General features: G+C 44.9%; 1 protein-coding gene across 3 annotated transcripts in view; it reads left to right on the top strand.

Moving 5' to 3' along the window:
- Positions 1 to 14,853, top strand: part of LOC309693618 (phospholipid phosphatase-related protein type 4-like) — an 80,094-nt gene that overhangs the window by 45,686 nt on the left and 19,555 nt on the right. For all 3 annotated transcript variants that reach the window (XM_082513019.1, XM_082513018.1, XM_082513020.1), the window contains 4 exons: positions 1,814 to 2,009; positions 2,745 to 2,802; positions 6,297 to 6,470; positions 13,250 to 13,385. In XM_082513019.1, coding sequence (XP_082369145.1) covers positions 1,814 to 2,009; positions 2,745 to 2,802; positions 6,297 to 6,470; positions 13,250 to 13,385 — 564 coding nt within the window. The remainder of the gene's footprint in view (positions 1 to 1,813; positions 2,010 to 2,744; positions 2,803 to 6,296; positions 6,471 to 13,249; positions 13,386 to 14,853) is intronic.

The raw sequence follows: 14,853 nt of genomic DNA, 5'->3' as shown, positions 1-14,853 counted from the left end.
GTGACGGCCTCAGAGGTTGTCTGAGAGAATATTGGGAGCAACAACACCATGAAGTCCAAAGAACACACCAGACAGGTCAGGGATAAAGTTATTGAGACATTTAAAGCAGGCTTAGGCTACACAAAGATTTCCCAAGCCTTGAACATCCCACAGAGCACTGTTCAAGCCATCATTCAGAAAGGGAAGGAGTATGGCACAACTGTAAACCTACCAAGACAAGGCCGTCCACCTAAACTCACAGGCCGAACAAGGAGAGCGCTGATCAGAAATGCAGCCAAGAGGCTCATGGTGACTCTGGACGAGCTGCAGAGATCTACAGCTCAGGTGGGGGAATCTGTCCATAGGACAACTATTAGTCGTGCACTGCACAAAGTTGGCGTTTATGGAAGAGTGGCAAGAAGAAAGCCATTGTTAACAGGAAACCATAAGAAGTCCCGTTTGCAGTTTGCCACAAGCCATGTGGGGGACACAGCAAACATGTGGAAGAAGCTGCTCTGGTCAGATGAGACCAAAATGCAAAACGCTATGTGTGGAGGAAAACTAACACTGCACATCACTCTGAACCATCCCCACTGTCAGATATGGTGGTGGCAGCATCATGCTCTGGGGGGGCTTCTCTTCAGCAGGGACAGGGAAGCTGGTCAGAGTTGATGGGGAGATGGATGGAGCCAAATACAGGGCAATCTTGGAAGAAAACCTCTTGGAGTCTGCAAAAGACTTGAGACTGGGGCGGAGCTTCACCTTTCAGCAGGACAACGACCCTAAACATAAAGCCAGGGCAACAATGGGATGGTTTAAAACAAAACATATCCGTGTGTTAGAACGGCCCAGTCAAAGTCCAGATCTAAATCCAATCCAGAATCTGTGGCAAGATCTGAAAACTGCTGTTCACAAACGCTGTCCATCTAATCTGACTGAGCTGGAGCTGTTTCAAAGAAGAATGGGCAAAGATTTCAGTCTGTAGATGTGCAAAGCTGGTAGAGACAAACCCTAAAAGACTGGCAGCTGGAACTGCAGCAAAAGCTGGTTCTACAAAGTATTGACTCGGGGCTGAATAATTACGCACACACCACTCTGCAGTTATTTATTTGTAAAAAATGTTTGGAATCATGTATGATTTTGGTTCCACTTCTCACGTGTGCACCACTTTGTGTTGGTCTTTCACCTGGAATTCCAATAACATTGATTCATGTTTGTGGCTGTAATATGACAAAATGTGGGAAAGTTCAAGTGGCCGAATACTTTTGCAAGCCGCTGTACCTCCTTTGCACAGTATCATCTTAAAGCACTTGTTGCAGGCTGCTGAGTTTGCATCTTTTACTGTGAAGTACAGCCAGACTTTGACCACTTCGCCTTTGCCTTTAATCTGTAGCTCTGCTCAAAAGAACGAACGTACCTGGGCCCGCCTACTATCCTTGGAAAGGTAAAATGATTGGCTAGAATCCAAAGTGTATGACATCTCAAGAAAAAACAAAAGGCACCGAAATAAAGCACCGAAATGTGCGCTGCTTTTCGGTCTGGTTACTACCGTTTATGTCAGAACCGGTGCCCCGGATACCGGAACCCATCCCTACAGATAAGTGCTTGCAGACTGCGGTTTTCTGATCCATGTACGTGCACATTTTTGATTCTCCAACACGTAAATAAAGTTTGTGAACGAGGACAGAATTTCTCTTGTCATGTCTGGAGCAGATAAACAAGCACTTAATAGGAGCCACTGAATAACGATGTTATGTAATATGACTATTATATGTTGGTGTATTATATGAATGCGTATAGTGTTCTCTATTGTAAAAGCTTTCTTTTTTTACAGGTGTCCATATCTTTGGCCTGTGTGTGACAGCACTGATAACAGACATTCTTCAGCTATCCACTGGCCAGCATACTCCCTATTGGCTGGATGTATGCAAACCTAACCTGACCCACCTTAACATGTCCACCTGCGATGAAGCGTTTATCCTAGAGGATATCTGCTCTGGACAGGACATAGGGCTCATCAATGCTGGCAGGTGAGGCTTTGATTTACTGTGTGTGGGAGAGTGTGAGAGTGGATGCATGTGGGTGTGTTTTTGCACAAAACACTAGTACTGCCTCAAGTTGTAAAGTGCACACACATTGGACAGCAGAAGCTATAGAATGAAAGAAATGTTGTCATTTCAATAATAATAAAGCACTGAACAAGAGCCACAATCCAAACTGTGGGCGTTTCAGCTGTATGTTTTACGTTGAGCGTAACAGACTGTGCCTGCACACGCCAAACTGCTGACCAACGTCACTGAAATTTATATGTAGAAGGCATTGTCAGTCATCTCGAGCATCTTTTTCCAAACACCATTTCCTTCAGATTATTAAAATGTTCTTTCTGTTATGAAAATATAATTATTAAAGGCAACCTTTATGCAAATCTGTAAACAGATTAAACAGACCTACTCAGTGACCCATTTAATCATTTTACTGAACTATACTGCGTCATACTTGGTATATTAAGGACAACAGATCAAGCTTTAGCTAAGAAGCTGCATTTACCTAGAGCAGATATTAAAAACCAGGTTGAGCCGTTGCCCTTCTGGTTATCCTTCCTCCTTATTGAACACCTGCTCGGGCAGATTTGTCAGCACGCACACGTCACGCGTCCAAGTTTCTTTGAAAGTCATTTTTCTGTTGCACATGAATATTCAGCATTGTTCTCAGCTGTCTGAACATGATAATTAACATCAAGAACACTCTGCCGCTCTGCTTTATAGGAAATCTTTCCCCTCCCAGCATGCTACGCTGGCTGCCTTTGCTGCTGTCTACATCTCAGTAAGTGGTTACTGCATTTACACATATGAAGAACAACACTTCAGTGTGACCACAGTCCTGTTCTAACCGTTATGGCTTGTTGCAAATCAAATCAAATCAAATCAAATCACTTTTATTGTCACATCACATGTGCAGGTACATTGGTACAGCACATGTGAGTGAAATTCTTGTGTGCGAGCTTCACAAGCAACAGAGTTGTGCAAAATACAAGAATGGCTACATCTGAAACTAATAAATATATGTACAATATATAATAGTGTATGCATTTCTGGATGTGTATACTAAATATTTTTCTACGTGTGTGTGTGTGTGTGTGTGTGTGTGTGTACACATATTTTACAAATTAAATAGAGTAAACAATAAATAAAATATACAGAGTTGAGACATGTGCAAAACAGTGGCATTACTGTACAGTATGGAGTGCATAATGTTGAAGTTCCAGTAGTGAAGCTGAGGTGTCTATGACGTGTTCAGCAGTCTGATGGCCTGATGGAAAAAGCTGTCTCTCAGTCTGCTGGTACGGGACCGGATGCTGCAGAACCTCCTTCCTGATGGAAGTAGTCTGAACAGTTTATGGCTGGGGTGACTGGAGTCCTTGATGATCCTCCCCGCTTTCCTCAGGCACCGCTTCCTGTAGATGTCTTGGAGGGAGGGAAGCTCACCTCCAATTATCCGTTCAGAGCACCGCACTACTCGCTGGAGAGCTTTGCGGTTGTAAGCGGTGCTGTTGCCATACCAGGTGGTGATGCATCCAGTGAGGATGCTCTCAATGGCACAGTGATAGAAGGTCCTGAGGATGCGGGGGCTCATGCCGAATCTTTTCAGTCTCCTGAGAAAGAAGAGGCGCTGCTGCGCCTTCTTCACTGTTTTGTTTGTGTGTACTGACCACGTAAGATCCTCAGCCAGATGTACTCCAAGGAACCGGAAGCTGCTCACACTCTCCACAGCAGCGCCGTTGATGGTGATGGGGGTGTGTACTTCTCTGCACCTCCGGAAGTCCACTATCAACTCCTTTGTCTTTGCGACGTTGAGGGTGAGATGGTTGTCTTGACACCAGTGGGTCAGGGCGCTGACCTCCTCCCTGTAAGCCGTCTCATCACCGTTGGTGATAAGACCCACCACTGTAGTGTCGTCCACAAACTTCACAATGATGTTGGAGCTGTTAGTGGCTGTGCAGTCGTAGGTGTAGAGTGAGTACAGGAGAGGGCTCAGTACACACCCCTGTGGAGCACCAGTGTTCAGTGTGATGGGGGATGAGGTGATGCTCCCCAGTCTGACCACCTGGCGTCTGTCAGACAGGAAGCTAAGGATCCAGCTGCAGAGGGAGCTGCTCAGTCCTAGATCCTGCAGTTTCCTGTCCAGCTTCGAGGGAACGATGGTATTGAATGCTGAGCTGTAATCTACAAACAGCATTCTCACATACGTGTCTCTCTTCTCCAGGTGTGACAGGGCAGTGTGTAGTGTCAGGGCTATGGCATCATCAGTGGACCTGTTGTGGCGGTATGCAAACTGTAGAGGGTCCAGTGAGTCGGGTAGTGCAGAGCAGATGAAGTCCCTGACCAGCTTCTCGAAGCATTTGCTGACGATGGGGGTCAGGGCTACAGGTCGCCAGTCGTTCAATGAGGAGATGGTGGAGGATTTGGGTACAGGGACGATGGTGGCCATTTTGAAGCAGGCTGGGACTACAGACAGAGAGAGGGAAAGGTTGAAGATGTGCGTGAACACTCCAGCCAGCTGAGCCGCGCATGACTTGAGGACGCGGCCGGGAATCCCGTCCGGACCAGTAGCTTTGCGTGCGTTCACCTTCCTGAAGCACTTCCGCACATCCTCCTCAGACACAGTGTGCGCACTGACATCATCCGCGGTGCGCACACTGTCCGGTCTCATGGTGTTCGCTGCGTCGAATCTAGCGTAGAATACGTTTAGATCCTCACACAGAGAGGCCGTGGTCTGCGGTGTGCTGGGTTTCCCTCTAAAGTCTGTGATCGTGTTTAGTCCCTGCCACATACTCCGAGGGTTGTCAAACTGTTGCTCCACCCTGTCCCTGTACTCACGTTTGGCTGCTTTGATCGTCTTCCGGAGTTGGTAATGTGCGTGTTTGTAGTCCGATGTGTTCGCGGAGGCAAAGGCGGTGTTCCGTGCCGCCAGTGCCGCGCGAACATCTCCGTTAATCCAGGGTTTTTGATTTGGGAAGGATTTAACTGTTCTGGATGGGACGACATCTTCCACGCATTTCCTGATAAATCCGCAGACTGAGTCTGTGTATTCATCAATGTCTCTGGCGGCCACGTGAAACATTTCCCAGTCCGCGTGATCAAAACAGTCCCGCAGCGCAGACTCCGATTGGTCCGTCCAACAGTGCACCGCCCTCCGGGTTGGAGCTTCCTGTTTCAGCTTCTGCCTGTAGGCGGGCAGGAGCAGGATAGAGCAGTGATCTGATTGGCCGAATGGGGCGCGGGGGAGGGCTTTGTACGCATCCCGGAAAGCGGTGTAGCAGTGGTCGAGTAGCCGGTCTCCACGTGTGTTGAAAAGGATGTGTTGGTGGAGTTTTGGTGAGACTTTCTTCAGGTTTCCCTTATTAAAGTCTCCGGCTGTGATAAACGCTGCCTCTGGGTGTGCGGTTTCCTCACTGCTGATCGCGCTGTACAGTTCCCTGAGTGCACGGTCAGTGTCGGCTTGTGGGGGTATGTAAACAGCCGTAATAATCACTGCTGTAAATTCCCTCGGTAGCCAGAATGGCCGGCACTTAATCATCAGGTACTCCAGGTCCGGTGAGCAGAAGGATTTGACCGGGTGCACGTTCGCATAATCACACCAGCTGTTGTTGATCATGAAACACACACCACCGCCTCTGCTTTTCCCAGTAAGATCCTGTGACCTGTCCGCGCGGTGCACAGAGAACCCCGGCAGTTGTATTGCGGAGTCCGGTACTTTGTCCGATAGCCAGGTTTCTGTGAGGCAGATCACGCAGCAGTCCCGCATCTCTCGCTGGAATGAGATCCGTGCCCGAAGCTCGCACAGCTTGTTCTCCAGAGACTGCATATTAGCCAGTAATAAACTGGGTAACGGTGGTCTGTAAGTGCGCCGTCTCAGTCGAACCAGAACGCCAGGTCTTCTCCCTCTGCGTCGGCGTTTGCGGCCTCCAGGGCCAGAGAACAAAGGCGTCTCAGGTGAGATGAATGGGGGGTCTGCAAACGGAGCGTCCGTGTTGCAAAACTTGAACTCCGGAAAGTTATAAGAAAGACCGTCTTTTATGTCCAGTAAGGTTTGTCGGTCGTACACAAGGAGACAAGTGCTGCTCGTGAAAAAATAAAGGAAAAGTAAAATTAAACACAGAAGAAAGCCGTTGCTTGGGGGAGCTCGCGACGAGGCTGCCATACTCGGCGCCATCTTGAATTTCTTGCAGTCACACATGTTACTTAATACACATTAATAGCAGGTTTGAATGAGGCCTGTTAAACAAACATTTGTTAACGTGAGTTTGTGTGTTTCAGATGTACTTCAACACGGTGTTGACTGACTCAGCCAAGCTGCTGAAGCCTCTCCTAGTGTTCTCCTTCGTCATGCTGGCCATCCTGTCTGGGTTAACCAGGATCATCCAGTTTAGAAACCACCCTGTTGATGTATACTGTGGGTGGGTGCTGGGAGCTGCCATTGCTGTTTACCTGGTAAAAGTTACAGTTACATACATCACGATGAAACACGAAAGCAATATTTGAAAGAATAACATAGCACATTACACTATATGCTACTGTAGTCATCTCACACCAGCTTCAGAGGGCCAGCAGTTACAGCGATAAAAGCACACAGAGTCAGATTGTTCTTCTTTCTAGATTTTTAGTTTTGTGTTTGATGAAGATCGTTTCGAGGTAATATAGCTGCTTTAGGACATGTGGCTCCAAACAGCTTCAGGGGCTGGAAAGAAATCTTTCTGCTCAACTGTAGTGCAGAAACTGTTGGATACTTGCACCCACACACCATCACCCTGCAGCCCACAAACACCCAGACACACACACACAAACACACACACTGCCTACACTTTTGTGCAAGAAGAATCTTTGAGGTTTTGCTGCAGAACAACTGTCCACCATCAGATGATTCTCCATTTAAAGTGTTTCACTGGAATAGCATCTCTGCGATTAAGTTTTTATTTTTTACTTGTCACTTGGATCTTCTTGTAGGCTCGCTGCAGTCCGGACTCCTCTGGGCTGTTTTAGAAATATTTAGATCAGAATAAAAAGAAAAAACTCATTGAGGCTGAAGCATCCTGTTGTTTGGCTGCTGCACTGGTTCTGGTTAGCAGGACAGGGTGAGGATGAGTTGATAGCACACAAATAAATACTTTTTGTATTCCAGGTGTTCCACTCTAGCAGAATGTTTTCAACAACATGTGAAGCTGTCTGTCACAGTGTTGGCTGCGCTCTTTCGTTGCTGTGATAAGAGATCGGTGTGGAGAGATGATAGATGTACTGAGAAAGGAAATTATAACGCAAATTCATATTCTGCTCTTAAATAAAAGTAGACCTGACTGGCAGTTTTTATTTATTTTTTTCTCTTGTCAGCAGACTCCTGTGGCAGTTACAGGTATAAATCATTCACACCACCAAATTATAAAACAGTAACAGAAGCACAGGGACGGAGAAGTTTCCAGAATGCATTGCATAGCTACATACTTCAACAGTTAATGGGATGAGTAGAAATAACTGATCAAGTAGACACATGACCAAAGTGCCAAAATCACAACCTGGTAGCTTTTATTGTGAAACCCCCTCCCATACAAGTTCTTCCTGTACCATATATGTGCAAAGGACAGCTTCTGAAACAGTTGTGAACTTCTACTGTTCACATGTCCACAACTAGCATCTTTAGCTTTTGTTAATCTGCTATTCTCTCACTAGGGAAAACAGTGGGTGGGGACTGTGGCATGGCCAAAATGATTACAACCATGCACAGTGAACCTGCGATATCATTGCCTTTGAAATGGTTGCTTCAATGACAAGAACCAGGTCTGTGACCACTGGCGGTCAGTTGGCCAGTGTGGAGCAAGAGCGAGTATTGTCTTTATGGAAAAACCAGGATTAATGATATAATACATGGACACAGTGAGTAAATCAACTGGGAATCTGATCAAACACAAGACAGAATAGACTGGCAGCATGTTGCTTTATTGCTTATAACTGATTTAATTGCATTGGGTGCAGTCTGCCGCTGTCTATTGTGGCCTGGCCTGCAAATAGCATGTCCTGCTACATCTTCAGAGCAGCTGCCAAAAAACCTGCTACAGTACCAAGTCTGGGTGACACTTGTCCAACATAGGTACAGTCCCCCACTTCAACCACTGCAGTGTGAAAAAGGCTTCAGGAAACACCTCGCTAATCTTTCCATCAGGCCATGAAGCTCTGGTTAATTGGGGATCGACAATTATGACATTATCCAGCTGAAGAGAGGCTGTATCTCACTGCCACTTAAACCAAGTTTGCAGGGCCGCCAGATAGTGGTGCAGAAACCCTGTCCAGAAGCAGTCAGACAGCACTTGACAGGCCCTTCAGTGTTTACGTCTAAACCGCCCTGAATCATGATGTACTGCCTACGGTGCTGAAGGCGCGGACTGCCCCATCAGCCACAAACTGGCTGGATCTGGGTCTGTCAAGCGTAATGTTAGGAATGCCCTCAATCTCAACCAGGAATATTAACACTTCGTGGCTGATGACTTCTGAGCCCAGGGTTGCAGTCAGGGCAGTGCTCAAAGTACTGATTTTGCTCTCCAAGGGGCCTCCAAATTCAGGAGCTCTGGTGGGTTGCAGTGCAATTGTATTTGGTGCTCCGACAGCTAAGTCTGTGGGGGATTGAAAGTTTCTTGTAACTTCCTGTCACCACCTTCTAAATGTGAAAAGCAGACCTCAATGTTTTTCACGCCAACGGCCAACTTTAACCTGCAGTGGTCCAAAACAGTACATTTCTGTTGAGATATGAAGTCAGAGCCAAGCAGGATACAGGGTCTTTGGGCTGATTGGTTGGGCTCTCCATCTTTGGCAAACAGAACAAGAGTGCTGTTCTCTTCTAGCAGCCTCACAGCCACAAAGGATCCAAAGCTTTGTCCTCAGTTCAGCAAAGAGGCCCTCTGCACCAGGGTGTTTCACATTAAACTCCACGTGTCTGATTAACAGCTTTGCCACCACATCTCAAGTCAAGGACTACAGGGGAAATCATCCTCCAGACTTTGACAGTGCCATAGACAACCACCCACCCGTATCAGCTGAAGTGATTCATCATATTGTTGGTCCAAGGTCATCAAGCAGTTTGATTAAGGGACCCGATTCCCACCTGTTCTCCCACCTGCACTCAATTTCTTCAGGAAAGCTGTCTCATTAAGCAGACTGCAAGATGCTGGCCTCTGATTCCCAGAATTCGTCCACTATCGAGGTCTCTTCAGTGTTTAAAGCCACCCCGTGAAGGTGCCACGTGGTTGCCTTCACTAGTTCATTGAAGGTGCTAATCTGCTGAGCATCAGGTAGAGTATATCAAGGGGTATTTACTGCTGCAACTAGCCAGGACGTGGACCTTCTTTGCTCGTCCGTGATGCCTTCATTGTATAATGTGTATAACAGTATTTATAATAGAGTAAACCGTCCAATGGCTCGGTGGCAGCTACAGATTGGCTATGGAACCAAAGACTGTCAGCAGTCTTACCAGCTTGATAAAAGGAGCCTCCAAAAAGCCTGACTTGAGAGGGCTCCTTTGTGAACTGAAGAAGTCTTTTGGATGAGAGGTGAAACATCTTCACAAATGTAAAGAAGTCCATTTGCCCCTTTTTAAAGCTCTTAAGACCATCATCACCTGGATGACTGAGAACATAAAACGCCCATATTTTCCAGTAGTGTATTGCAGAAATAAGATAAGATAAGATAGAACTTTATTAATCCCTCGGGTGGGTTCCTCTGGGAAATTCGATTTCCAAAAAAGCACAGCACCGACAGAAGTTACAGAGTTACAGAATATTATATATATATACACACACACACACACACATATATATAAATACAGAGACAATATAAATAAAATATACGAAGGGGATAAATAGAATAAATAGGAATAAAAAATAAAAAATACAAATACAAGTGAATTGCACATTTCAAGTATTGAGGTCTATTGCACTGTTGACTATTTACAAAAGTATTGCACAAAAGGAAATGCAAACACATGAAAATGCAAAACATAACTATGTGGTTTTAGAATATGACACATCAAAATTCCACATTTGCCAATTTTTCTAGTTGACGTCTTTGATTATGTCAACCAATCGTTGAGGTCCTGCTGACATAGCTCCGAGTCTTCCTCCATTAATAGTTCCCTCATTTTGTTGATGACGTCATTGGCCTCTATATACACATTCACAGTACTTCTTGAAGGACTCACAATCACCATCTCCCTGATGGCTCATTCCTAGCCCATTCCTCCAAAGAGCATCTGGGCATAACATGGGGAACACTTAATGACAAACACCCACTCCTACACCTTAGGTTAGGAATTCTTCTCATATCACACCAGAGAAAGTATAATAGTGGCTGGTCTTCAGGTAGCAATCTCACCTGGTGGGATATTCCCAATATTCCTCATAGCAACAAAATCCCGCCTGAACGTCAGGAGGAACCCAGGAGAGATGCACTGAGGTTGGGTCTGGCAGTAGCAGTTCATCCAGGTTTTGGCCTTTGTATGTCAATGAACAGCTGAACACATCTTGATTTGTCTCATTATGAATCACCATATGATGAAGAATGAATCAAGACTGGAGGGTCTAACCTTCCCTCACTGTAATCACCTGCCTTCTCTAGCTTCTCAGTCTCAGCTTGGTAAGCCTCAGTCTTTTCTAGATAATAATAATAATAATTATAATAATTAATCCGGCTTCCTCCCACCGTCCAAAGACATGCAGCTTGTGGGGATAGGTTAATTGGATAATCCAAATTGCCACTAGGTGTGAATGTGAGTGTGAATGGTTGTCTGTCCCTGTGTGTTGGCCCTGCGACAGACTGGCGACCTGTCCAGGGTGTACCCCGCCTCTCGCCCTATGACAGCTGGGATAGGCTCCAGCGCCCCCCGCGACCCTGAAAAGGATAAGCGGAAGCGAATGGATGGATGGATGGATGGATAATAATAATAATAATAATAATACATTTTATTTAAAAATAGTGCCTTTCAGAACACCCAAAGACACTGTACAGCAAATAAAACAGATATATATATAAAAACAGAAAAGCTGGGAATATACACAATAATAAGAGTAACAGATAAAAGTTAAGAGCATGCAGAGGTTTAAACATAAGCAATTTTAAACAGGTGAGTTTTGAGGGTGGACTTAAAATGAGGGAATGAAGTAATATTTCTGAGGTCAGGGGGTAAGGAACGCCACAGTCGAGGGGCAGAGCAACTAAAAGCCCCGCCCCTCATTGTAACTGGGGGGCAGGGCTAGATCTAACTAGATCTCCGCTGAGGCTCTATACCGCACAAGCTGGGAAGGACTGCTTCAGGCGCTGAAATGAGAGTGGGCGTGTTACTTGCATGTAGTAGTTGAGTGGCAAATCTGCATACTGATGCTACTTCCACTCTAGCTGTTTGCCTCCAGCAGGTTAATGGCATCTTGATCCATGGCCAGTTTAATTACCAAAGTACTGCTGCTGAGGAGATGGTGGTCACTGCTGTTTGTGGCTGCACTGTTAACATGACTTGACTCGCAATGTCTAGCATGGTTTTCAGTGCTGCTGGCCCCCCAGGTTGGCTGAGATGGTAGTCTGATAGCTGTTGTCGGGACATATCAGCCTATCAGGAGTGGCTGAGCATTCATAAATGGTTTCAAGGGGAAAGTCTGGAGGTGCCTATAAGTGCACTGAAGTGCCTACACAGTTTAAAAGTGTTTGGCTACACCAAGCCCATTTTACACAAGACTTTTAACTGGCACCAGTCAGCCTGGTGGTGCAGTTCACATCACCAGCAGGGATTTTTTGGCTTTGACCTATGTATAGTTCTGCTGTCAGCTGTCTAAAATGTACACACTGATCTGATACATTTGGTGTTTTGCTAGAGTAAGAGTCATACGCTTTGACCTTCTCTGTGAGCATTTGGGGAATTTTGAGCTGTTGTTAGCAGAGTTGTGACCACATCTGAAGAGCAAGAGAAATCCTTTCAGAGAGCCAATTGATCCTGACCAGAGTCCAGTGTGTCTGATGTAAAATGGTGTTATTTTACTATTTGTATATTCAGTATTGGTGTTTTGAGCTACTAGTGCAGTTGTTGCCAAACGGAGTGGTCTAATTAGCTCGATCTGTTTAATCCAATCAGGGAAATCTCATCTGCACATATGCGATTATGTCAAGCAGACCCAAAAGGGCAGACAAACTCAAAACAACCCAAACTCACAATGCAGTGATGAAGGTTATTTACCGTGCAATTTGACGACACAGGAAAGTACTTATAGGCTGGTAGCACATGAGGGATCGGAGGGGAGAGGGAAAACTTGACATTTTAAATTGCCAAGTTAATAAGTGGAGTTATCGAGTGAATCAATAAATCCTACCTGTCACACTTTTTACAGCAGACAGCTGGCTGAGCAGGTGAACAGGTTAGTAGGCTGGTAAGTAGGCAAACTGAGGCAGGCTGGTGACACTGAGACATCCAGGTAAGGGGAACGCTGGCACGTCGGAGCGGTGAAAGTGGCAGGAATCCAGCGCGGTTCTTCTGGCAGCTCTTGGCAGAAACAGCCATGCAACCTTGACAGAGGTTTCTCTGCAGGAGAGAGAGAGTCTTGGAATAGACTTGTTGCCTCTGAAAAAAAAACAGCTGCCCCATAAACATGCCAAACAATCACCAGATGAGCCAGAGAAACCTTGGATGCCTGTCCATCCACGTATCACTAAAGAGACTGAGGAAAGTCAAAAACAAACTCTGGTCAGCCTTTATCACAACCAGTGTTTGAAAAATCAAATGCTGCAAATCCGTCCCACAGATTTGTTGGTCTGAACAGCTGCATTAAGATTAAGTGAAGCAGAAGAATATTTTTCACAAGTGTGTAATGGCCTTGAGGTGTCTTTGAACTTGAGATGATCACAGAGCTCTTGGTATTTAAACCTATGGCATCAGGTAGAACAATCTTTTCCTCAGTCTAACTCAGTCTAAAGAGTTTTGCTACAAAATTGATGTGACACAAAAGATAAATACATGTCAGTAACAGGTGATAATCATATGTCAGTGCAGTCCCCAAAATAGTAAAAATACACATTATCTTCCAGCGATTTAGTTACAGAAACATCACTTTTACCTTAATCTTTGTTTTTTTTGATGTTGCTATTTTTTTAATTTAAAACATACAGACTGAAAATCTCGTTGGTTCAATATTCAAAAGGTTCTGTGTTAGCTACATGCTTCTCATTACTGTCAGTGTGTTTGGATGCAGGGTGTGTATGCCGTGGGGAATTTCCAGCCTAGTGAAGATTGCTCCGGGAGTACACAACCTGCCCCCATACTGAGAGAGCCACCCCTCTCCTCCTTGCCCAATGTCAGCCAGTCAGCAATTGGCAACAGCCACCAAGGTAAAGCTACGCCTGCTACTTTAGATTACAGGTTACATCATCCTGACATGTCGATTAGTAACATTGTTTCCAGAAAGAATGTTCTTAACAACTGTTTTTGATCTGAGGGGCTCTCGGGGTTCAGCCCAGTCCTAACAAGTGTGATCCTGGGCCAGTGTGAAAATACTTATAACTCATGGAAAAGCTCACAGTATGACTTTCAAGAAGCTAGAACTTGAAAATCTTTGGCATTTTTGCTTGATTGAGATTAATTTTCTTCATTATTTTGCTGTGATTGATAACTATAGGCAAAAGAGTTGTGTATATCCAGTGAGCATGAAAATACTAAATGTCAGATTTTATTAAGTGGGTAATGTGATGTTTAAATGTCACACGATTCCTAAAGTTGATCAGCTGAAAGGTCTCTTGATACAGCTGTTGTTGTCAAGTAGTATTCTCAAGACCACTGTAGTCAGTCGACTCCTCCGAATTTAAATATTCATCTTTTTTTAATAATTCATGTGTTGAAATGTGAATCTCGAGTGCTGCCATTTATAATGAAGACTGGCTAATGTAAGTGAGCTCCTAATCAGAAAGGACTGCTGTGGTTACCGACTGCACTAATTCATATTTAGTGGTATGATTTCAATTCAGTTCAGTTCAAGTCACAACAACAGTCGCCTCAGGACGCTTTATATTGTAAGGCAGGCCCGACAACAAGACATTTAAATTACCACTTTTGAGCAAGCACTTGGAGACAGTGGGCAGGAAAAACTCCCTTTTAACAGGAAGAAACCTCCAGCAGAAGCAGGCTCAGGGGGGGCGGCCTGGTTGGGGTGATGGGAGGAAGACAGGATTAAATACACACTTTGGAAGAAAGCCAGAGATGAATAATAAGTAAGGATTACATGCAGAGTTATGTAAAAGCAGATAGTGAAGAAGAAATACTTCATGGGAAGCCCCCTGCAGCCTTGGTCTCCCATATGGAAAAGATTTATATAAATCTTATAAAGTTTGTATCTGTCTTGTGTGAAACTTGTATGAAAAGCATACAAGAGTGAAAACAGATCTATATAAATGAAACTTGTATGTTTTGGATACTTCCTAAAACAATATATGAAAGTAATGAGAAAGTGGCCACTTTCATGAGTAAATCATATAAGCCTGATATGATTCACTATATGAAGTAGGCCACATCTGATGCAAGTCTTTTATAAGTTTTTACTATTTCTTTTCCATATGGGCTATTACAAATATGAAATAAAGCACGGTGGATTGGAAGATGTGCAGCAACTGTGGCCACGCCCAGCCCATTATCAGCTGATGTGGGCTGGCACTGAGATCAGCTGATCTGTTTGCACTTGAGCTCAACGTCATAAACTGTCTATGAAATATCTCCAAAAGTTGATTCTGTTCATCTGGACGCAGTGTTTTCAGTGGGAGAAACGTTTTGTCACTCGTCCAAGTGACGTCTTCAGTCTCAGCTGAC

This window comes from Aulonocara stuartgranti, assembly GCF_965226115.1.
Source record: "Aulonocara stuartgranti genome assembly, chromosome: 18".
Lineage (NCBI taxonomy): Eukaryota > Metazoa > Chordata > Actinopteri > Cichliformes > Cichlidae > Aulonocara > Aulonocara stuartgranti.
This window is presented reverse-complemented; position numbering and strand designations above follow the sequence as displayed.